The sequence below is a fragment of the Ambystoma mexicanum genome, chromosome 8, assembly GCF_040938575.1.
Source record: "Ambystoma mexicanum isolate Mex_15411 chromosome 8, UKY_AmexF1_1, whole genome shotgun sequence".
Taxonomy (NCBI): Eukaryota; Metazoa; Chordata; class Amphibia; order Caudata; family Ambystomatidae; genus Ambystoma; species Ambystoma mexicanum.
In genome coordinates, this window is record NC_090929.1 from 109,814,949 (window position 1) to 109,837,908 (window position 22,960).

General features: G+C 49.0%; 1 protein-coding gene across 19 annotated transcripts in view; it reads right to left on the bottom strand.

Moving 5' to 3' along the window:
* The window catches only part of GAPVD1 (GTPase activating protein and VPS9 domains 1), a 1,092,811-nt gene that overhangs the window by 760,615 nt on the left and 309,236 nt on the right, over nt 1-22,960 (bottom strand). For all 19 annotated transcript variants that reach the window (XM_069609416.1, XM_069609426.1, XM_069609418.1 and 16 more), the window contains one exon: nt 13,017-13,151. In XM_069609416.1, coding sequence (XP_069465517.1) covers nt 13,017-13,151 — 135 coding nt within the window. The remainder of the gene's footprint in view (nt 1-13,016; nt 13,152-22,960) is intronic.

Consider the following 22,960-nt stretch of genomic DNA (forward strand, 5'->3'; position numbering starts at 1 on the left):
ACCTCTGCTCTGCTCTCTCCTCACCCGGAAACCAACTCTTTCTCCCTTCACTTGGGGTTCTATCTCTTGGTTTAGGAAGGTGGGCTCTCCATCCTGGCTCTGCAGGGGCGCTATGATGGTTGTTGGACACTTTCAAAAGTCCTGAATAATGTTCCAAGGTCAGTTACTTCACTGGACCCTTAGTGCTGCGATTCTGTTGAGTATAATGTCCAAATGTCCTCGTGTTTCCCAGTTGCTTCACTGGGTTAGCAAGGGAGAAGTGCGGGTTTGTATTGCCGCTGCGGATCTTGCCCACCGAGTGTCTATAAAGACTAACCCGTCTTTGTGTTTTTTCTTTCCATTGCAGATTGTCAACAGAAAACTCCAAAGGGCGGTGAAGATCAGAAAACCCGTAACCCAGACGGGCAGTGAATATCAGAAGGACTGCGAGTGAAGAATGAAGCTGCCGACACGTCAGAAAGCCGCGGAAAGGTCAGTAGAACACTGGCGCTGTACTAATGCTTCTGTTCTTTTCTCTTTCAGATGCGGAGCTCGCTGCAGCGAAAATGAAGACCCAGCCGGGCGCCTTGAACTGCAGGTAAAGCCGTAGAAGACTCCGGAGATCGGGATCAGGTAAGCGCGTGCTCAATGCAACAGAGGAACACACAAAGCAAGTCTTGTTCTTTGGGCGTGGCTTTTATAGAGAGCCTCTCCCAAAGACTGGAGCATTGCATTAGTTCTGGATTGGCCAAAAAGGGGTCCATGCTAGTGGAACAGGAAGTCTCAAGTTATTCTATGGCCCCAGGGTGTTTCATTGGCTGACATGGATATTAATCCTGTTTTTGCTCTCCATGCTTTCACCCACAATGCACCTGCCTGTCTTTCCTTTTGCCTACCATGAACTGGATATGAGGGCGACTTGATAATGTCACCTAGTCTAGTACCCATGACAACTAGCGGGTGAGATAGCCTTTGGTTTCTCACATCTCTCTCCTCCCTACTCTTAATCACACTTCTGGTCTCCCTCCAAATCTACCTTCAATCACTCACTTCAGAATATTACACAATTTGGTACCACTCTCAATCCGAATACCTAACCTTCACTCTCTCCAAACACAAACACAACAAAAAGCATTCTCCAAGTCCTCGTCACTCTGGTTTTCCTTCACTCTCAGCCAAACACCTCATTACTGACCGACATGGCTGGCTTTTTTCTTTTTTCTTTTTTTTTTTTAATAGCCCTCATCTTTCTGGTTAGAAGGTTCTCTCAGCTCATTTTGGAGACAGTCAGCTGCTTCCTGGGCTAATCTCTAGCAAATGCACTCCAAACTCCTCCCATCTCTTTTTGTGGGCAGGTGTCGGGATCCTGGTCCTGCGCTGGATATTCTGGTTGGCACTAGTGGTCCTAGTTGCAGATTTGTATATAGGCATTTATATTTTATTCAATTAGGCAGGCATAAGGTTCTCTTATACTCCATCTACAGGAAGATGGGTCTTGCCCAAGGCAAGATGGAGGGCACAATTGAAGTCTCTACTGATGTCAGATTCGATTTCTGGATTACTTGGATTTCTGACAAGGATTCTAAACTGCCTTTCATTGACTGTAAACCTAGAGGCAGGACCGGTTTTAAGTAACCTTCAGTTTTCAGGCCTGTATTCAAGGTCAGGAACCTATCAACGCTTTGTGGGACATGATCCAGCAGCAGGGAGATAATTCATTTAACATTTTGAAGAAAGTGCCATTTGAGAGGCTGTATATATTATTAGCAAGCAGTAGTTTTATTCAGCAACTGTTGAACATGCCAGCGTGAGAGAAAGTTGCGTTTGATAGTTGCTGCATGAAGTTGTGTCTCGGCCCACCTCATCAGTTCATTGGGGGTTGGAAGGTGCCAGAGTATGGACTGGCGTTTGCGTGCCAGAGAGGTTTCGGGTTCCGCTGTGCTCTGAGAAACCGAGGAACAGCTTTTGCAAGCCAGAGACACTTTCAGCTTCAGCACGTAACGTGATGCATTTAGAAGGCTTTGTTCATTTTCAGCATTTTCCGGCACAAGTCGACATTGAAAAGGGACTCCGTGTGAAAAGTTGATTGCGCAAGCAGTTTCAACAGTTTGATTACTATTTTAACGCGCTGTTGCACTTCTGCCAAATACTGAACTTAAGTCAATTAAATAATCACGCACTTTTGTTTCCCTTTTGAAAGATAAGGCAACTAGTAACGCTCCATCAAGAAGGTAATTAGCATAGCAGAAACAAATGGATACCAAAGAGCGTTTTAAGGCATAAACTAATTCATTTTAAAATGTACTTCAGTGCAGGCACAGTTTACAGGTAATGAGTTTAGCATTATAGATTTAAAGAAAACTTCTTTCAAATATAAAAACCTTTCTCAGAAGAGACGGACAAGCATAGAGAGAAACAAAGGTACTGGGAAGGCCATTCTTTCTAGGAAGAACCTGGAAGTTAAAAGAAAGACTTTCAATGAAGTCCTCTAAGAGAAAAGAGCATTCAGAGTAAAAAGAATAGTAACTATTTGAAGAAAACTCAACCTCTAGCCAATTTAGCAGGGGATGTGTGGCAGAGCTGGGAAGGAAGAGTCGAGGACAGTTCAGTAATGGAATGTCGTTCTCTTGAAAGGTCTCAAGAGTACCATTGGTGTGTAGAAGACTAGGACCTGTTATTTTTTATCCCATTCCCCTTCCCTATGGGGTATGAAGTGCATTGTCTGTTTCAACTAGACAGTGGGCTAAACACTTCGTGGGGGGTGGGTCGCGGATTCAGCAGCTTTTGCCGTTTTCTTCAGGATCCTGCCAGAATGAAAGGCCCACTGTACCATTACCGCCAGCCTCAACGGCAGAGACAGACACCGTTCCCCTCTGTCTGAATCCTGTGTCCGCGATGTCCAGGACCACCATAATGGCATGACGACACCTCCCCTTCCTTGATTAGTGAGATCGCCTCTACCCCTTTGTTATCGGGTAGGAAGCCCAGAATAGGGGCCCAGTTTGTACCAGGGTTCTCCGTCGTACCTGGCCGCCAGCACGTTTGCCGCCTTGACTGTTGACGCCACGGAGTAGATGATCCTTCTCCCCATGGTCGTCCAACTTTACCTCACTGTCCGGAGGGACAGAGGACAAAGACTAGAGGTTGGATCTCATCCTCGCCGCTGCTGACACCACCGAGTCTGGCGACTGTTGAGACTCTGGGACCCGGTAAGTTTTCTCCAGCCTATCCCGCTTGGCTGGGGCCAGGTTCTTCATCAGGGTTCAGGCCCTCATCCCAAATGTCATCCAGGAGGGGTACCACCATGATGGTCTTCCTCTTTGCCTCACGCCTCTGGTAGTGGAAACCTTCCTTTTCGGTCTCTTTGGGTGTCCGCTGGAAGAGTTTGGATGCTCTGGCGATCATGGCATGAAACGACCCCACCTCGTCCAGAAGGAACGCCCTCTGCTGCAGGGAGCCGGCCACCATGACAATGTTGTAATCTGCTGTCGTCCTGTCTGTGCCCTTGTCCCTGGGGGGGGGGGGGGGGGACAAGGCGGTTGATGAGGTGCTGGATGGCGCTTCTGCTTTTTCGACGGAGGTTGATCCGGGGTTGCTGGGGTCGCCATGGCTGCCGGTGTCAAGGGCATCTGACACCAACGTGTTCAGGGTCGAGCGAGTATGTCCAGTGATACATCTCTTGGAGCTGGGTCGGCAGACTGAATAGGCCCTGCGCTGCCAAAGTTTCCATCGTCTCCCTTTCTGCCGCTGTCTCTAGTCATTCCCCCCCCCTCAAGTCCTCATGGATCGACTAAGTGGACTCCAGGTCTTCCTCGTCCAATGATGCAACATTAGTTCCTTGGAGTACGACTCGATCTGAGGACTCCGAACCTCCCACACCCCCCCCCCCTTTTTTGCATCCTGAGTTGTCGGATTCAGGCTTAACTCTGGCATCCTCTTTTCTGGTGTCCACTCCACGGCCCCGGTGGAGGCCTCCCGCCTTGGGGGCATGGACACTCTGGGCGCAGCCAGAGCTACCTTGACTGGGTCAGCCTCTTTCGCCTTCGAGAGGGCAGCCGCCACCAATTCGATCGTCGACTATTTCTCTTGCGCTGCCTGGGTCTTTTTAGGCAAGTCAGTCGCCTTTTCTTGCGCCTTAGGCTTCTCAGGCTTCTCCCGCAGTTGGCCGATTTCCTCTTTGAGGAGCTGGATCGATGGCTGGAGATGGAGGCAGATGGAGAGGTTGAATGCACCCTGCCCATTGCGGGACCCACTTGCGCGGCGATCCCAACCGAAACTGACTCTTGGTGCTTAGTCTTGTCTTGGGCCCCCAAGGATGAGCGCCCTCAAAAGACTTAGAAGCAAGCTCCACAGACAGGCCGGTCATGGGTGAGGGATGCCCCTGCTTGGGGCACAGGGCAGAGGCCTTGGTGCTGATCCACGCCACCACTCTACTGTGATGATCTTTCATGGTTCTTTTGCAGATCTAGCAATCACCTTCTCGGTGGTCCGGGTGGAGACAGCAGAGGCACTGAAGTGTTTATCCTCTACAAACATGTTCTGCATCCGCAGCTGCAACAGAGCTTGAAAAGGCAGCTTCCCACTTTCTTCTCTTCCGACATGGTCCAAAGTGCAGAGTAGGCCTGATGGCCTTCCAAAACCTCCGACGAACACTCAACGATCCTTGCCCATGAGCGGCCCGCATTTCTCCGACAAACGGATCCCTGCTTGTAGGCCAATGTAGAGGAAGAACACATGGCAAAAATAGGACTTTCTCTCGAAAAGCGTGAAAAACGTAGAATAGCTCACGGAGCAAAACTCGAGGACTTCTAACACTTGAACGTGTGGTAAAAATCTGAAGATGGCCACCAGAGGAGGATCTTAGGGAGAGGGCAGTCATTGGCTGGGAGCAGTATGACCCAGAGTTCAGTGATTGGTTTTGAGGAGAAATACAGTTTGTAAGTGTTTTTCTTTTACCGAGGATTCCCAGCCTGACAACAGGGAATATTCATGAGCATGTGAATCCATGCCAGACCCCATGCTGGAGATTCATAAGTTACTCACTGTAGTGACTAAGATACTCCTAAATCCATAGTCCCCTTTCCTCCATACTGCATGGACATCCCTCGCTAGGGACGGGAAACAGAACAATTTACCAGAAAAAATTTCTATACCTCTTTAAATGTATGCATGAGGGAACGTGGCCCGGAAGCACACGCTCCCCTGACTCTGCCCTCCAGCACCACTCAGTCCCCTTTGATGCATCAGTCGGATTAACCTGCAAAACTGCAGGTTTTATTAATGGGGGGGTGGAGGAGGGGTGGGATGGAGGGATGAATGGAGGAAAGGGTACTATGGGGTAGGAGTACGTTAGTCACTACGGTGAATAACTTATAATTACTCCTACGTCCCGTCCCCTTTCCTCCATACTGCATAGGCAATTACCACTGAATGGTGCCCAAGGGATGTGCTATACTTTGTATCCCAAGAAAACAGGTTCCTCTGGAACGCTTGTGCCTATTTCTGCATCAGATCTTGCGCTGCTATCCAGGCAGTAATGCTTGCTGAAGGCCAATGGAGTGGGCCACGTAGCTGCTCTGCTTATGGTTTGCCATGGCACATGCCTCTTGAAGGCAACCACTGTCGCTTTGGCCCCAACTGCATGAGCAGGCATGTCTTGTGGATGTTCCTTCTGCTGAGACTTATATGCCTGCTGAATGGCTGCAACCATCCACCTGGCTGTGGAGTCCTTACAGGCTTGGCCCCCTGGCTTAGAGCCACCGAAGTTGACGAATAAAGCCTCCGTCTTGCAAAACCCTTTGGTCCTGTCTAGCTAGAATTTCAGGGGTCTTCTAACTTCCAGACAGTGCAGGACTCTCAGCTTTGACCGTTGGGTTAGGAAAAAAGGTTGGCAACACAACTTAATTCAAATCGAATATGGAGACCACCTTCTGAAGAAATGCTGGATGGGTGCAAAGTACCACCTTGTCTCAATGGAATATGGTATACAGTTCTGTGGCCATCATGGCCTGAATTTCGCTCACTCTGCTACCTGGGGTAAGACCCCACCAGCAGGAGTGTTTTGATCATGATCAGCTTTATGTCTACCAATGCCACAGACTCAAAGGGTCTATGTACCTGTGCCACAAGCACCATATTGAAGTCCCACACGGGATGCAGCCTTTTGGTAGGAGGATATAGCCTTGTTAGTCCCGTCATATGTCTACCGGGTTGGAGGAAGAGAATGACTTAACACCCCCCCCCCCCCCATTGCTGTGAGAGGAGCCTTCGATCAAGAATCGGTAGGGACCCTGCAAAGTCAGTCGTACGAGGTCTGAGAACCAGGGCCGCGCTGGCCACCTCGGGGCAATTAGAATCCGGTTCATGTTGGCAGATCCAACCTTGCTGAAAACTGAATGAGCGGGTTTGTGGCAAATGCATATGTCCTCATCCCGCTCCAGGGGGTGCGGGGGGTGGGGGGTGTTGCAGGGCATCCCTGAGGGAGCCTTGCCCCTGACCCGGCCAGGAAGCATAGTGCTGGCTTCTCTGGTTCTGCTCCGTGGCAAACAGGTCTATGTGGGGTCAGCCCCATCTCCTGAAGATATCCGCTAGGACTTGTTTCTCTAGCTGCCACTCGTAATTGTACACCCAGAGTCTGCTGAGCCGGTCCGCTTCCAGATTGCACTCCCCCGGCAGATGAATCTTCAATAGCCATTTTGGTGTGCTGCTGCCCACTCCCATATCTCTATGGTGAGCCTGCACAGGGGAGGCAAGCTGGTCTCTACCCCCCCCTCCCCCGCTTGTTAAAGTAAAACATGCACGTGGAGCTTTGGGTTTGTAAGCATACTGATTGACTGCTTATTACTGGCAGGAAAGTCCAAAGGGCCAGCTGGCTGGCCTTCAATTAGAAGAAATTGAGGTGATCATTTTATTCCCCTGAGGTTGGTGTCCTGTCTCCAGCATAACGGGTCTGGTACGAGTTCCGCCGGGATGCAGAATGCTGTGTCCGGGGATCCTGTCAGTTGGTTCCATGAGGCTATGAGGTGCAGCTGTGCCCACCGCATCCTGAGTTTGGTGTATAGAATCGCCAGGATACATGATGCCAAAACCCCCAGTAGTAGTTGGTACCACCAAGCTGACGTATTCTGTCTGCTTAGGAAATGGCCCGTAGCCGCTTTGATGGCGGCTACCTTCTCGTCTGTGGGAAAATCCCCTGCTGTTGGGTATCTTGCATCAACCCAAGGAGGACCAAGATTTGTGTGGACTGCAGTTGAGATTTCTTATGGTTGATGGAAAATCCGAGATTGTGTAGGGTGTTCTTAAGTCTGGAGGCTGATTGCCGAACACCCGTGGGCGATTCCGCCCTGAGCAACCAGTAGAGATGAATATAGATGGTGGCCTTCCGATCGGAGTAAGGCTGCTATTACATTCATTAACCTTGTTAACACCCGTGGGTGAGTTGAGCCCGAACAGCAGTACCTTGTACCGAAAATGTAGTCCCATCACTCTGAACATCAGGAACGAACAGTGGAGCTGCCAGAGAGGGTCATGCGAGTATGCATCCTTCAGGTCTAGGGAGCACGTCCAGTCTCCTCAACCAGAGACCCTACTATCAGCGGTGGCGTAACTATCTTGAATCTTTGGAGAAGGATGGATAGGTTCACGAAGGACAGATTCAAAACGACTTCTTCTGTCTCGTGAATATCTGCGAGTGGAACCCCCCCGAGCATCTTCGAGAGGGGGCGGGAGGACTTCCTCCACTGCTGCACTTTCTACCAGTGAATGGATCTCTGCAAGGAGTGTTGGTGTCCCGATTTGAGGGAGGGGAGGAGACAGAGGTTCCATAAGAACCGGGAGACGAAACCAATGCAAAACCACAGAAAGGATCCAGGGATCCGAAAAAAAAGAGTCCGCCAGGACAGAGTGTGGAGAGCAAGCCTGCCCCCAAATGGAGAAATGTACATCTTGATGGGGCCGTCATTGCTTCATTGGGTCGGAGGCTGGTGCTTGGGAGAGGGACTGAATAAAGCCCTTGTGTGAAGTGCACCGATGTTTACGCTTGTGATGGCTGGGGGACCAGTTAGGTTGCCTTGCCTTCCTATCCTGGAAGCCCCTGAAACGGCCGAAGGACCTCCCGGTCAGGCTTGGTTTGGCTCTGTCCAAATGCCCCGGGCACCGGCTTTGCCAGAATGGCCAGTGATTTGGCTGTTTGCGAACTATTTTCTCTTTAGTCTAGTTCCTCATCTGTGGATGAGTAGAAGAGACCTCTCAACTTACCCCACAGGTCCAGGATATGGTCTTGTACACCGGTGTTAAATACTGTGGCTCTAAGCCATGCCGTTCTTCTCATCTGTAGCTATGCAGATTTCTCGGCTAGCCGTGTCAATAAGCCTTAAAGTAGATTCCAGAATATCTTGGGGCACTATTTTGCCCTCTGCTAGCCCCGCCTTAAACGAGGCCTTTTTGTGCACAGAGATGTCTAGCAGGAAGTCCGAGATCTCCCTCCATAGCCTTTGGTTTGCTGCGGCCAACATGGCGTCTGCATTTGCCCGTCGCAGGTGGAGAGCAGCATTTGAAAACATTTTTCCCATATGCTTCTAGCACCTTTTCCTCCTTGCCCAACAAGACAGAGTTTGATGTGGAGGACTGGGGCCTCGCATACAGGGACGCTGCTGCTAATACTGATGAATGTGGCTTCAGGTGCACCGACACGCGCAGGGAATCGCCCTCAGCCTGCCTGTACTTTGCCTCCAGTCTCTTGTTGGTGGGTTGTGTTGAGTGAGGCTTTGTCCAACCGCGTTTTGCTAGGGCTTCAACATCCTTCTGAAATGTGATGCCTGACCTGGAGGCCGATTTTACCGTGAGGGCCTCTGCTAATAACCCCGCCTCAGGCTGTTCCTTTTGGGGCTGTGGAATGCCTAGATACTCTGCCAGTCCTGCCAGCATGTCATGGAAGGCCATGGTGGATTGTGAAGTGTCAGGGTCCTCCTCCTCCGTCTGGTCCGGAGCGCTGGACGCGGACAGGTCCACAGGCAGTGTAGTCAGAGGTATTAGAATAGGGTGGGGTGGGTGTGCGCGGCAGCGCCACTATGTTAGGCTGTGCAGGTACCCGTAACCGTACAGAAGGAGACTGCGGAAGCATGTCCTTGATGATGCCCCTGAGAATGGTGCCCATCTGCGGGGATCTCATAAACCCAAGGAATTTGTCAAATAACCTGTCCTCACAGGCAGGGGATGCATGCTCCTGCGCTGTGGGCATGGTAGACATGGATGGATGGATGTGCCCTTGCCACGCCCTGTCCACTCTGCATATAGTAGAGCTCTGTGTAGCATCCCTGTCCTGCAAGCAGGGGTATACCGTGCACTAGGAGACCCAAGGGGTGGCCATGGGGGACCATTGACCCCTAGAAGTGGGCTCTGTGTCTTGTCGCCCTTCCGACTGGTGCACAGGTTCACATGCTGCCATTGTGTCTTGCTGCGCTGCCATTGTGTCCTGCCCCGACACGCCTGGTGTCATTAGGCTTAGCCTCCCCCTGCGTACCGCTACGGACAGGTTTGTGCTTTTTCACACCTCAGACTCCTGCCTGGTAGGCTGTGCGCCCTCGGTACGAGGACCGGTAGTGCTGTCGGGTACAGGCGCCCCCTTGGACATGAGCCTGGAACTAGGGCACAGCCCCTCAGGAGATTTCCCGGTCACAGAACCAACAGGCCCCTCAGCAATGGAACTGGCATGGTCCGAGGACCCCCCTCGGATGAGAGGACGGTAGCCCGATGAGCCTCGATACCCGAGCTGGTGATAGGGCCTTCCTGTCCCCTCCCGCACGGCTGTTTCCGGGGAAAGGAATCGACCTTGAGGGGTGCTTTATTGAAGATAACTCACCTTTGCCTTCCTGCGGACATACTCCTTTATGTGCTTTGGGGGAGACCTGGAGAACAGCCGCCTCCACTTGGCAAGCCGTCACGACCGGGGAGTAAGGGCATTGCATGATGAGCAGCCGTCCCAGCCGTGGTCTTCTCCCAGGCAGCGGAGGAATGGTGCATGCAGATCCGACGTGGGAAAGGGTCCCTCGCAGGAAGGGCACCGACTAAAGCCCACCTGGGCCGATATGCGCTGGGGTAACTCGAAAAAAAAGGAAGTGGAATTACGAAGAAAAAGGGCCTCAACCAGAGCTCTGGTGAAGAAGGTCCTCTCCCGTCAAAGCGGAAGAGAGGACTGAGGAGTGGCACCAGAGGGCGAAGTCAGGGAAGTACATGTTCCCAGGGCTTCACCCCTGCGCGCATGCATTTAAAGGGGGTATAGAAATGTTTCTGGTCAAAATGGTTCAATTTCCGGTCCCTAGCGAGGGACGCCCATGCAGAATTGAGGAAAGGGGACAGGACGTAGGAGTACTGGAGCAGGCCAACGTGGTTAAGAACTACCTAAGAAAATAATTAATAGGGGGCACTGCATGCTTACAACATCCGCCCAGCAAACATGCAATCAAGTAAACTAAATGGGTTGCTGCCATTGCGTATAATCAAATTCTAGCTTGTGCTCCACAACAATGGGGATAAGCCTTCATTTGCAAGTTCGATTGCCAAAGTAGGGTCAACTCAACCCTTGATCCTTCCTAGGTCAAGAAATGGAGTACCATTGAATTGATTAACAAACACCTGTTATTACATTGATTAGAAGTGTGAGGAGTCTGGCATGAAGCGTTGTATAAACACACATTGGTATCTAGGTTTGGAAACTTCCACTTGCACCTCTCAAACTCATCAGCAGGTGCACAAAACCAAAATGTCAGAGGTGTACATTTATGATTGAGAACTCCGATTAGGTATTCAGAGCAGGGTCATAAAGCAAATTATCAACTTCTGTTGATTACGGACATCTAACCCAGACAAAATGCTTGAAATTAAGACAGTAATTTAGGAGAGAGAACATTCCAAAGATATTGATAGCAGCAGTACTCGTAGAAAGCAGGTGGAGGTTGCATGAAGTGCAGATTCATGTATGTGTTACACGATTTAGCAAGGTTAAAGAGATGTTTGTTTTGAGCACCTATTAAAGTACTAGTTCATTGTTCATTTCAACAAGCAAGGATTAAGATTAGCAAAGCTTTCAATTGTGTCAATTGAATTGCTATTTTCAAAAGTTTTAAAGGATAGTTCCGGGACTTTTTTTATTGTTCCTATGGTTCGGCCATGTGTTTTTAAGCATAAATCGGTAGATCGTAGAAAACTTTCCTATGGACCTTACCCGACTTTTCGTCCATTAACACTCGAAAACATCCGCCATTTTATGATAATCCTATCATTTCCCCCCATCGCCCTGGCTCACCTGCTTTTGCGGCACTAAATCAAATCCCCCGCCCCTGAGCCTGACATCAGCAGACGCGTACCGCCCATTTCCCGTTTCGTGTCAACAATCGCTGCGCCTCAGCTAATGAAGTGTCGCCATGGAAATGGCAGGACGCCTCTTCCCTCAATAAGTATAAACAGACCGTTTCACAACACGCAGCAGCAGATTTTCGAATCCATTCCTCTCTCTGTGTTACTTTGAGTATTCTGTGACTCGTTTCTGTGCTCTGGTCAGCTACCTTCGTTGATTGTAGCCCGTGTGAACAGATACCAGTACCACTGCTATAAATTATTTTACTTTCTTTACCACATAATGGCTACAATAATGCCGTATATGTACGAGCCCGAGTACACCGAGGAAGAACTACTGGAAAGGCAAGCACGCGAAAACGATGGGGATTCGGACGGCAGTTGGGAGGACCAGTCAACGGATGGAGAGCCTGGACCATGTCGCATGGACGGCGTCTCCACCTGGTGCATGTGCAATCGGTGCGAGCTAATGCCAACTGAGGAGGAGAACTGCTGCTGCTGAGAAAACTCGGGATGCCTGGCCTACATTTCGGAAGGCGAGCCAAGTCTGCAATGCATCACCGAGCTGCCAGAGTTCAGGGAAGCCTGCCTCTCACGGACCGTGTTGAGGATGATGATGGTGCTTATGCACGAACTTCGCGGCACTGTTCGACCGCGTAATCCGAGTAACGAGTAAGTATACTCTGGTTGTGATGTCAGTGATGCCACTACTATGTCATGGTTGTCTCCCACATATAAAATTACATCTACATATCATTCGAATGCATGTAAATTGGTTCCGTATTGTGCATTTTCTAGATCGAATTTTTTTCAAAGCCGAATGACATTTTTTTACCTGAATCGACAGAGATAAGAAAGTTTTGTCATTTTAATACAGTTTGCATCTTTCATTTTCACAGGTGGTACAGGCTGGTGGCCTATCGTTGCTTCACTTGGTGGCTTCACGGGAGGCTCGGACACCGCGTTCGGAGAGTAATACCTGCCTGTGCGGTACTTGCCATTAGACAACATTTCCCCAGCGACAGTGGACAATACCGCAGATTTTCCCTGGATGTGCTGCAACTGCAAATTTACAATGTGTAATGTTTATTATTTATGTTCATGCTCATTCACAATTTAAAGGCTGCTGCAGTAGTCCTGATCACATTGGGGAAGTGGCCTTGCTCAATGTACGCCCTTTGTTTTGTCTCTGCCATACCTTGTGGCCGGCAGTTATTCTGCAATGAGGAAGGCTCATACTAAATGACTAAACATGTTTCATTTTCAGCCAATTCAAGACGCTTGATAGAAGCAGAAGTCAAGTTACAGTGTAACTTGACCCCCAGAGCCATCAATGTAATTGATAAATAAGCAGAGCCGTCACAGGCTACGCAATAATCACAAGAGAAATACATAATCCACTTTCGCAAGAGTAGGTCAAAGCGGTTTTATAACATTTTGAAAAGAACTCAAAGTCTTTGTCTGGCAATACGTCATGTTCAACAGTTTAAACACATTTTTTCATTCTGCAGGCTAGTTAGACTTCACATAAATCAAAATAGCTAACAAGTGGTTAATTCAATGAATTTTACAATCTCCAAAACTTGAAAGTTAATAAAAACGACCGAGAGAAAAGTCTGAAATTGGAGCACTGCATTGAACGTAGGCCATGCTATCAAGTGAAAAACAATGAAGCAGTTAATTACCAAGCTGAAAAGTTGGCTGTATGTCATGTAGACGACAGTCCTACTTAAACCTTCCAGAAGGTTAACGGAGGACAGTGGAGGGGTTTCCACTGCACGTCCACCAATGACGACATCAAGGAAAGCAGCAACACAACCCTGGAAGAGACATTTACCAATTTTAACATAGAATACACAACAAGTACAATTATTTAACATGAGTGGATAAACGTGCATGCAAATAGATAGGGGAATAAAAGAAGGCTTTCACAGCCAAGTAATTAGTGTTGCTGGTTTCAATTTCAACTCCCAAGGCTTTCCCTTTGACATATGATTGGCTGTGCATGAAACGCAAGGTCTGTGCCAAACAGACTTCCTTTGAACCGAGCTCTACAAGTAAAGAAGACTGAAATGAAGTATGTGCAGGAATGGCATGGTAGCCCAATGCAGAACAGCAGATCATTGGAGCTAGGATGGGAAAAAACAAGCAAATCAAGTCTAAGAAACCACATTATTTCAACCGAAGGCTTTCTTTGAAAAAGGCACCATTAAAGATATATCTTTAAGTATATCTAGCGCACAAGACTCAAAAACAGAACATTTTTACATGGATAGTTTTTCAAATTACAAAAAGAACAAGTTACTTTCTTACCTGGTAACGTTCTTTCGATGGGATGGTCCGACGACGTATTCCATATCTATGACATGTAATCACCACAGCTGTGCTGCTTCGGAAACTTTTTTCGGCGTCTGCGTCGATGCGCTGTCGTCGAGGACCTCCTCCGACGTCATCCGATGTGATAAGTAGGACGCACGACGCCCGTAGCCTCAGTTGTAGTTTTTTCCCCCAGAACGTGTCAACTGCCAGTCAGACACAAAGCCTTGCGGAACGTAAGCTGCAATCGCAAAAGAAATTCTGCAGCGGGGAAGGCAGGGCGGGAGCGATATGGAATAAGTCGTCGGACCATCCCATCGAAAGAACGTTACCAGGTAAGAAAGTAACTTGTTCTTTGAGGGAGATTGGGTCCTCCGACGTATTCCATATCTATGACAGACTCCCAAAGCAGTACCAGAGCAAGGAGGGAAAGAATTTAGAATCAAAATTTAGAATAGCCAATCAAATAGCAGAGCAAAGGACCGCCTTGCCAAAGGCCAGATCCTGTCCTCGGATGGAATCGAGGGAATAGTGACGTACAAATGTATGTACTGAAGCCCAAGTGGCTGCATCACAGATGTTGCGAAGAGGAACACCCCTTTGCAGGGCAGTAGATGCAGCCATACCCCTGGTAGAATGGGCCCGCAAGCCAGCCGGTGGGTCCTTACCCCGCCAAGCGGTAACACTCCGAGATGGCCAAAATAATCCAGCGAGACAAAGTCTGTTTCGTCACAGCTTGGCCCAAACGCTTTCCAGCGTAACCAATAAAGAGTTGATCGTCCATTCTGACCCGGACATGCGTGAAACATAAAAGCTTAAAGCTCTCCTAGGATCAAGCCTATGGAGCCTCTCCTCTTCCTTACCAGGATGCGGAGGAGGATAGAATGCCGGAAGAACAACCTTCTGGGCCAAATTAAATTCCGTCACTACCTTCGGAAGAGAAGAAGGACGAACTCTAAGGACAACCCTGTCCTTGTGAAATACAGTGAAGGGAGGCTTAACTGAAAGTGCCTGTAACTCATTCACTCTGCGAGCGGAAGTAACCGCAACTAAAAATACAGTTTTAAGGGTTAACAGTTTCAAAGGGCAAGAATGTAAAGGCTCAAACGGAGCACCCATAAGAAACTAAACAAGGTTTAAATCCCAACCGGGCACCAGGAAAGGTGACGGAGGGAACACATTAGTGAGCCCTTTCAGAAACTGAAATTAAAGGGATTTTAAAGTAAGAACACTCTTCAGATGAGCGCTTAAAGATGGACAGCGCCGCCAGGTAACCTTTAATGGTACCCACTTGCAAGCCCCTGTGGGCCAAAGAAAGTAAAAAGGACAGAACCATGGGGAGGTCACATGCAAAAGGATCCATATTCTGAACTCTGCACCAGTCGCAGAACTTACGCCAACGGTACAGAGACTTTGTTGCTGGCCTACGGGCCGAAAGCAACACCTCCATCACGTCTTCAGGGAGGTCCCAATCCTTATACCTCAACCTTTCAGAAGCCAAGCGTGAAGGTTGAGGGATCTGACCTCTGGATGGAGAACCTGACCCCCCTCCCGTGAGAGCAGATCGTCTCGGTAGGGAAGACGACGTGGAGGGCAGATGGACAAGTCGAGAAGGTCTGGGTACCACGTCCTCCGAGCCCACGCCGGGGCAATGAGGATCATCCAGGAACCGAACTTCCGTAACCTCCGCAGCACTTGCGGGATGACGGGGAATGGAGGAAACGCGTACAGCAGCGGGAATGACCACCCCACCACGAACGCGTCTCCTAAGGCTCCTTTTGGAGGGAATTCCCACGAGCAAAACCTTTCGCACTTCCGGTTGACACTGGAGGCGAAGAGATCCACTTGAGGGGTCCCCCAAAGGGCGAAGATCTCCAGGAGAATCTCCTGAGCCAACTCCCACTCGTGAGAGATCGTGCTCTGCCTGCTCAGAGCGTCCACCGTCACGTTTTCGTCTCCGGCCAGATGAACTGCCGAGATCGAAACTTCCTGCTGGATGGCCCAGAACTCGAGCTGCATCGCCTCCCTGCACAGAGGAAGTGACCCTGCCCCCCCCCTTTTTGTTGAGGTAGTGCATGGCCACTGTGTTGTCCGTCAGGATCAGGACACTCTTTCCTCGCACAGTCGGCAGAAAAGCCTTCAGGGCTAGCCTGACGGCCCTCAGCTCCAACAGATTGATATGGAGTCTGGACTCCGACGGAGACCAACGACCGCTGACTGTCAGCCCGTTGGCATGATCTCCCCATCCTGTGAGGGATGCATCCGTCACGATCGTCACCTCCGGCCAGGGAAGCCAAAATGGAGCCCCCTTCATCAAGTTGCCTTCGACAGCCCACCACAGAAGGTCCCGGGCGACCGCGGGCGGCACCTGAACCTGGTCCGACATCCTGCCGGAGGACTGCGACCATTGCGTCTTAAGTGCCCACTGCAAAGATCTCATCCGCAGGCGAGCCTCTGGCACCAGAAGAATGCAGGATGCCATGAGGCAGAGCAACCTCAAGAACTCGAACGCTGGGAGCGTCTGGGCATGCTGAAACTTGTGCACCATCTGCTGAATGTGAAGAGCCCTCACCTGGGGAGGAAAACACTGCCCCAGGGAAGTGTCGAGCACTGCTCCGATGTACTGGAGCTGCTGTGTTGGCGTTAAATGGGACTTCTTTAAATTGAGGGAGAAGCCCAGCCTGTGAAGGGGGTGGCAGGTGACGGACAGATGATCCAGGACTTGCTCGGGAGAGCTCCCCCTGATCAACCAATCGTCCAGGTAGGGGTAGACGGGAATCCCCCTTGCCTGAGATGCGCTGCCACCACCCCCATGAGCTTGGTGAAAACCCTCGGGGCGGAGGTCAATCCGAACGGCAGGACCCGAAACTGAAAGTGCGAGTCGCCAACCACGAACCTCAGGTACTTGTGCTTGGGATGGATCGGCACATGGAAGTAAGCATCCTTGAGGTCGAGAGAAACCAACCAGTCCTGAAGCTGAAGGGCCTGGAGGACTTGAGAGAGTAACCATCTTGAACTTGTCCTTCCTGAGGAGTTTGTTCAAACCGCGCAAGTCCATGATGGGTCTCAATCCACCGTCTTTCTTCGAAATCAAAAAATAAGGGGAATACCATCCCTTGTTCCTCTCCGCTACAGGCACCAGTTCTATGGCGCCTTTCTCCAGCAGGGCTTGAATTTCCTGCGCAAGGAGCGTATCCAGACTCTGCAAAGAGAGGTTCCCCTGCGTTGGCCTCTCGCTTTACTGAAGGACGAGTAATAGCGAAAGGAACCACCCCTCCACTGCTGTCCCCTAGGACGAAAAGGCAGAGGTTGGCGAACTGCAGCGCCCAACGACTTCGCTGCAGCTTTTGAGGTCTGCAACCTCTCAAGGCTCTCGTCAGCCTTGCTGCCAAAAAGGTGTTCACCGTCAAAGGGCATGTTGAGGAGCCGGGACTGCACATCCGGAGCAAACCCCGACTTCCGCAACCACGCAAACCTGCGTATCACGGTGCTGGCCGCCATGGACCTACTGACGCATTCAGCCAAGTCCAAACCCGACTGAACTGACTCAGATGGCATCTTTACCATCCTGAACCATAGCAAGGAAACCATCCCGTTCGTCCCCTTCGGGAATATGTTCAGCCGCTAACGCAACACAGTTCCACAGAGTGTGTGTGAAACGAGACAAGGCACAAATGGAGTTGGCCGCCTGAAGCGCCATACCACCAGAAGAACACTTTCTTCGCCCAGCCATCAAAACGTTTGTCGTCCCCCATCAGGAGGGATGGTAGGGTACGACGCCTGCTTTGCCGTGGCCGCCTGCACCACCAAACTCTCCTGAGTGGGGTGCCTGGTCAAGTAGCAGGGGTCGCTACTGGCTGGACGGTATTTTCACGACAAGGATCTGCCCACCGCCGGGAGACTCTCCGGAGCAGTCCAAGCCGCCGCCACCCTTCTCTGTAAAGCCATATGGAACGGCAGCACCTGGTCAGTTGGGGGACCAACATCAAGGATCATCCTGCACAAACTCCCCTGGGGGAGCAGACCATCCCAAGTACTCAGAAACCCTAGCCATAAGGCACCGGTACGAGGAATCGGCATGAGAGCCAGGCTCAGGCCTACAAAACTCCACCTCCGGAGAGGTGTCCAGTCCACTGGCATCATGCAGTGACTGCCTCAAATCGTCAAACTGACTATGGCCCGAGACAATTTCATCTGGAACCTGACTAGGAACCAGGCCATCAGAATCCTCATCCGCCTCTGAAATATATTCCAGGTGGCGAAAAGAAGGCACCTGAGAGTGCTTGCTCTTAACCAGAGCCTTCCTAGGGGGTTCCCCCGTGCCACGGGGTATCTCCGACACGAAAGGCGTCGATGGCTTCGAGCGAATCGGCGCAGAGAGAACAGGCATCGGCGCCGAGAGGATCGGCGTCGAGGAAATCGGCGTCGACGTCAGATGCAGCGCCGCCAGCATCGGCGGCGTCGACACAGCCCTCGAAGCCGGAGCCCCGAGCGTGTCCTTCGACGGCCTGAGCGTCGACGGCTTAGACGACTTCCTCGGAGCCAGAGCCTCGCGAAAGCCCGTCGACGCCCCAGACGTCGATGTCTTCCTCGAAGACCTCACAGGTGCACACGGTCTCGAACGCGTCGAGGACCGGGACCTGGAACGGGTACGTCGAGAACGAGTCTCCTTGTCCGAACGGGAACTCTCCCGTGACTCGTGCGAGCGGTGTCTCGACCTCTCACGACCGACCCCACCCCTCGAATCATCCGTCGAAAGCCCCGCAGACCTCGACTTCCGGGGCTTGGACACCCGACCTACCGACAACTTCTTACGTTCGCGTAAGGCTTTGGACGTGAGCGACTGGCAGTCGATAGTCATCCGTGTCGTGGGCCTCCCCGAGGCACCAGAGGCAGGCGTCGTGCGAGTCCGTCACCGACATCTTGGACCCAAACTCCCCGCACATCTTGAAGCCCGGACGCGGGGTCGAAGACGAAGTAGAAGACATCTTCACACAAAGGATTTTCACAAAAACTAACAGGTTCGAAGAACCGAGAAGAACAGAACTCCAAAGAGTCGAGGCGTTAACCGAGATTCACGAAGCAACACGTTCGCGGAAAAAACGGAACTGAGGCTACGGGCGTCGTGCGTCCTACTTATCACATCGGATGACGGACGTCGGAGGAGGTCCTCGACGACGGCGCATCGACGCAGAAAAAAGTTTCCGAAGCAGCACAGCTGTGGTGATTACATGTCAGATGTGGAATACGTCGGAGGACCCAATCCCCCCGAAATATATTTTATATTACATTAGTTAATTATGCGTTTTTATCAAAAGCCTTGTGCCATTATAAGGCAGTCTTGGTTGGGCTGTACCACTTCAGTCACTCTAGCATTTCCATGCATGCCACATCGCAGCTTTTAGTTTAGTTTCTTTATTTGTAAAGCGCACCACGCCCAGAGGCATCTGGGCGCATATCTTGCATATACATTTGTTACAGGTTACATAGAAAAGAAAATACATATTATACATGGAAAAAATATATACATCTATTATACATGGTTACATACAGGATAACGGATGCAACAGGTTCATTGAAGGGCAGTGCATTATCACGGGGACATAGAAATGTGCCAAGTCTCTTGCTCGAAAAGCCAAGTTTTCCGCATTTTTCCTGAATGTAAAGTAGGAGGGTTCATATCTTAAAATTAAAGGTAAGGAATTCCACAATTGAGATGCTAGCACAGGGAAGCTGTTGCCTCCTGCCCTTTGTAGTTTGAACTTGGGGATTTTAAAGGCAGTGTGTTTGGGCAGATCTTGTAGGGCGAATTGAGATATGGTGTGAGAAATTATTAAAGTATCTCAGCGCTAGGTTCGATAGACATTTATGTGTGAGTGACAAAGTTTTGAATGCAATTCTTTGATTGACGGAGAGTAAGTTCAGATTACGTCTGGATGAGGAGATGTGATAGGATCTAGGGATGCTCAATGCTGATCTAATAGTGTTATTTTTTATTACTTGCAGCTTTATGTTCCTTTGCTTGGTACCCAAATATAGAGCGCTTTTGACAGCACTAGTGCTATGGCTATAGAGATGCAATTCGTGGTGGTTAAGGACGGTCAGCAGGCTGTGATTAATTTTCAGGTGTAGGCCGTGGAGGATGCCATCACATTAATTTGTCTCGTCAATGTGAGTGCGCAGTCGATGTAAATGCCTAATATCTTCACATCCTTAGAAACCTTGATGTTACCATCAATATTGAGGGCATTGAACTGTTCGTCTAATCTGTTGAGTTTAGTTTGGGATCCTAGGAGGAGTAGCTCTGTCTCATCATTAAGACAGAGTCCATGCCTAGCCATCCAGGCTTGTATTATGAGGTAAATGACATTAATTGCTTTAGAGTCTGTTGTGTAGTCCCCAGTGATAGGGATGAGTATTTGGGTGTCATCTGCATAATTCGTGTAGGCGACACCCAAATAGTCAAGATCATCAAACAAAGGCTTTGTAAACATTATATAAAGTGGGGGACACGCAGGATCCTTAGGGGTCTCCACAAGTGACTGGGGATGGTTCAGAGAGGCTGACGGTGCAAAGTCCCTCATACACCTGTTGTCTAGTAATGATTGAATCCAAGCATTGGCTTTGTCAGAAAAGCGCTGCTTAAGTTAGATGGTTACATAGGACTTTGATTAACTAATTCGAATGCGGCTGGACAAGTCTAATAGTAGAAGCAAGGCAAGTTTACCTTTGTCTTTTAAGTCTTCAATTTGTGTCTTGAGGTCAATCAAGTCAGTTTCCGTGCCATGTTTGAGTCTAAAACCTGATTGCCCAAGACCGAGGAGGTTGGTAATTTCAAGATGCTCTTGAATCTGCAGGTAAGAAGCTTTGTCCAAGATTTCCAATAGAAATGGAAGCGCAGTGATCGGTCTATAGTTGGTGGGGATGCTTGGGTCTAGAAGTAGGGGTAGGTCACAGGCATCTTTTAGATGGTTAGGTACTGTGCATGTATTGAAAGCAGCATTATTTATTGAGGTAATGAAGGGAGCCAGTTCTTTGGCTGCTTCTTTGATGATGGGAGCCGGACAGATGTCTCCCTGACATCTTGAGGGTTTTAGTTTAGGGATTATGTCCTCGACTTCTTGGATAGAGAAGAGAGAAGTTAAAAGGTGTCTGGGCATTCGAGTCGTGAGCCGATGGGGTAGGATGCGTTTTTAAACTCAATTTTTTTTAATTCTATTTTGTCTTGTAGCATAGTTATTTTGTCCAATAGTGCTTTCTGAATGTTAGCGCACCAGGTGATCTTTGGTACAAGTGTCCGGTGGCGCCACAGGGGTTTCCAACTCAAAGTATATTGAAGAGTTCTTTGGTACTCAATTTGGCTCGGGTTATGCGGTGGTTGTACGTGTTTTTCTTTACCTGGTGTATAGCCTCTTTGTAATTAAGGGCTGCTATTAAGAATTGTTAAAAAAAAGTCTTTGTTAGGGGCTATAGGAAGACTCTTCCACAGAGCTTCCGGATTTCTTTTGATTTTGCGTAGTGATCTGAGGTGCGGAGTGAACCACCAGTTGAGATGTGAACAGGGTTTGGCTTTGCGAGGTTTTGAAGATGCTATGATATTAATGGCATTGAGTTGGGTATGGTGGTAGAGGTCAACTAGGACAGCGGGGTCCGAGTGTGGGGTTGTGGAATTTATGATTGGCTGCAGCAAGGGTAGAAGTTTCTCAACTGTTCTGTTGCAATTATTCCTTGTGTGTATGGGTGGCGAGAGGTTCTTGTGATTAGGCGGAGTACCTGCCTTTATGGTGAATGAGATAAGGTGATGATCCGACCAGGCAGATAGAGTTAGAGAGGATAGTAATGTTGCAGTTACGGTCAGCCAACCAGTCTAGAGTCCTTCCTTTTTCAAACTAATTCTTCCATTTATTAGTTGAAGCACTGACATCCTGGATTTCTGCACTAGCAATAAAGTAAATCACTAGATTTGCAAGATGCACAGAATCCTTCAAGTATATGACCTCTTCAACTATGAACTTTATTATGAACAATGATCAGCAAGCCGTACAGAAACAATTTCATCTGATTAACTCCATGTGATAATGGAAAAACACATGTTTGGCTTTGACATGAGGACAGGTTGCTAAAAATCAGTCATAGGAACTGTTTTGAGACACATACAACTTTGCCAGGGCAAACAAAAATTAAAGTCAAATCTGAGCTAAGGGAAATCCTGTGTGAAGAGAAAACTCCCCAAAACCTCTGTTAAGGGATAGATATCTGCCTATGTTGGCTGTAATTAGTTATTTGTCCTAATTGGACCGTCTCATTTATTGCTAACAAGATTGGTGTTAATATTTAGATTTGCTATGATGCCATTCAAGACAATGAAGTATAACGTGATTAACAGTGGTAGGAGTGGACACAATCGTGGCTAGCAACAAATAGGCATTTGAATTTTTTCCAAACCTGTGTGTTTTATGGTACTAAATTGTTTGCTCTCATCTATAATCTAGCTACCTATATGGTCCATAAATAGTTTGTGTTTAGACTACAAGGGCATATGGATGGAGTTGGGTAACGTTCTCCTTAATCCTGCAGTGAACGCTGTCCAAAGCAAGTGCTTTCCCAGTAAAGCTTGGTTACACCTCTCAATGTCAGAAGCTGCTTGAGGCTATCAGTTTTCTTTTAATAACAATTCATCTGCATTTTTATCTCGTGTCGATTTTCCTTTAATCTGGGCCACTTCATGGCATCCCAAAGAAGATTTACCCCCAACAAAGTGTGTAACTTTAAGTGTGGTGTTTAAAGGGAACTGTGAAAACAGTATACAATACAGAAAATCACAAAGTCTTAATCTCAATACCATTCCAAGAGAAATGTTTCCCCAAATCAAAAACACTTCCACAAAGCAAGATCTTTTGATTTGATAAAGTCCTTAAAAAGCAACTGCTCGACTTCCAAAAACTTGATCAGTCTTCTTCTGATGGTAAAAATGCTTGAATGGATGAGTGGGCAAGATTGTCACGTGGATGCTGCATTGGATAGCCATTACTGCCCGATTAACTTGTGAACCTTTTGTCTTAGGATCACAATGTTTTTGCACACTTTTACACAGATTACTGGACTAACTCATTATTGATTATCAATATATTAGGGTAAGGTGCTGCACAGATAATACATAAACAGAAGTTTGTTTAAACATGCAGCAATCGATTTAAACCAATGGCTGTTGAGGGAGCCACTAAACAGGCTTTTAAAATGGCAAGTGTTATAGCAGCAATGATAGCCTTCTATAAGGAATCCCACAGCTGCAGGATGACTGGAGTGCCAATAT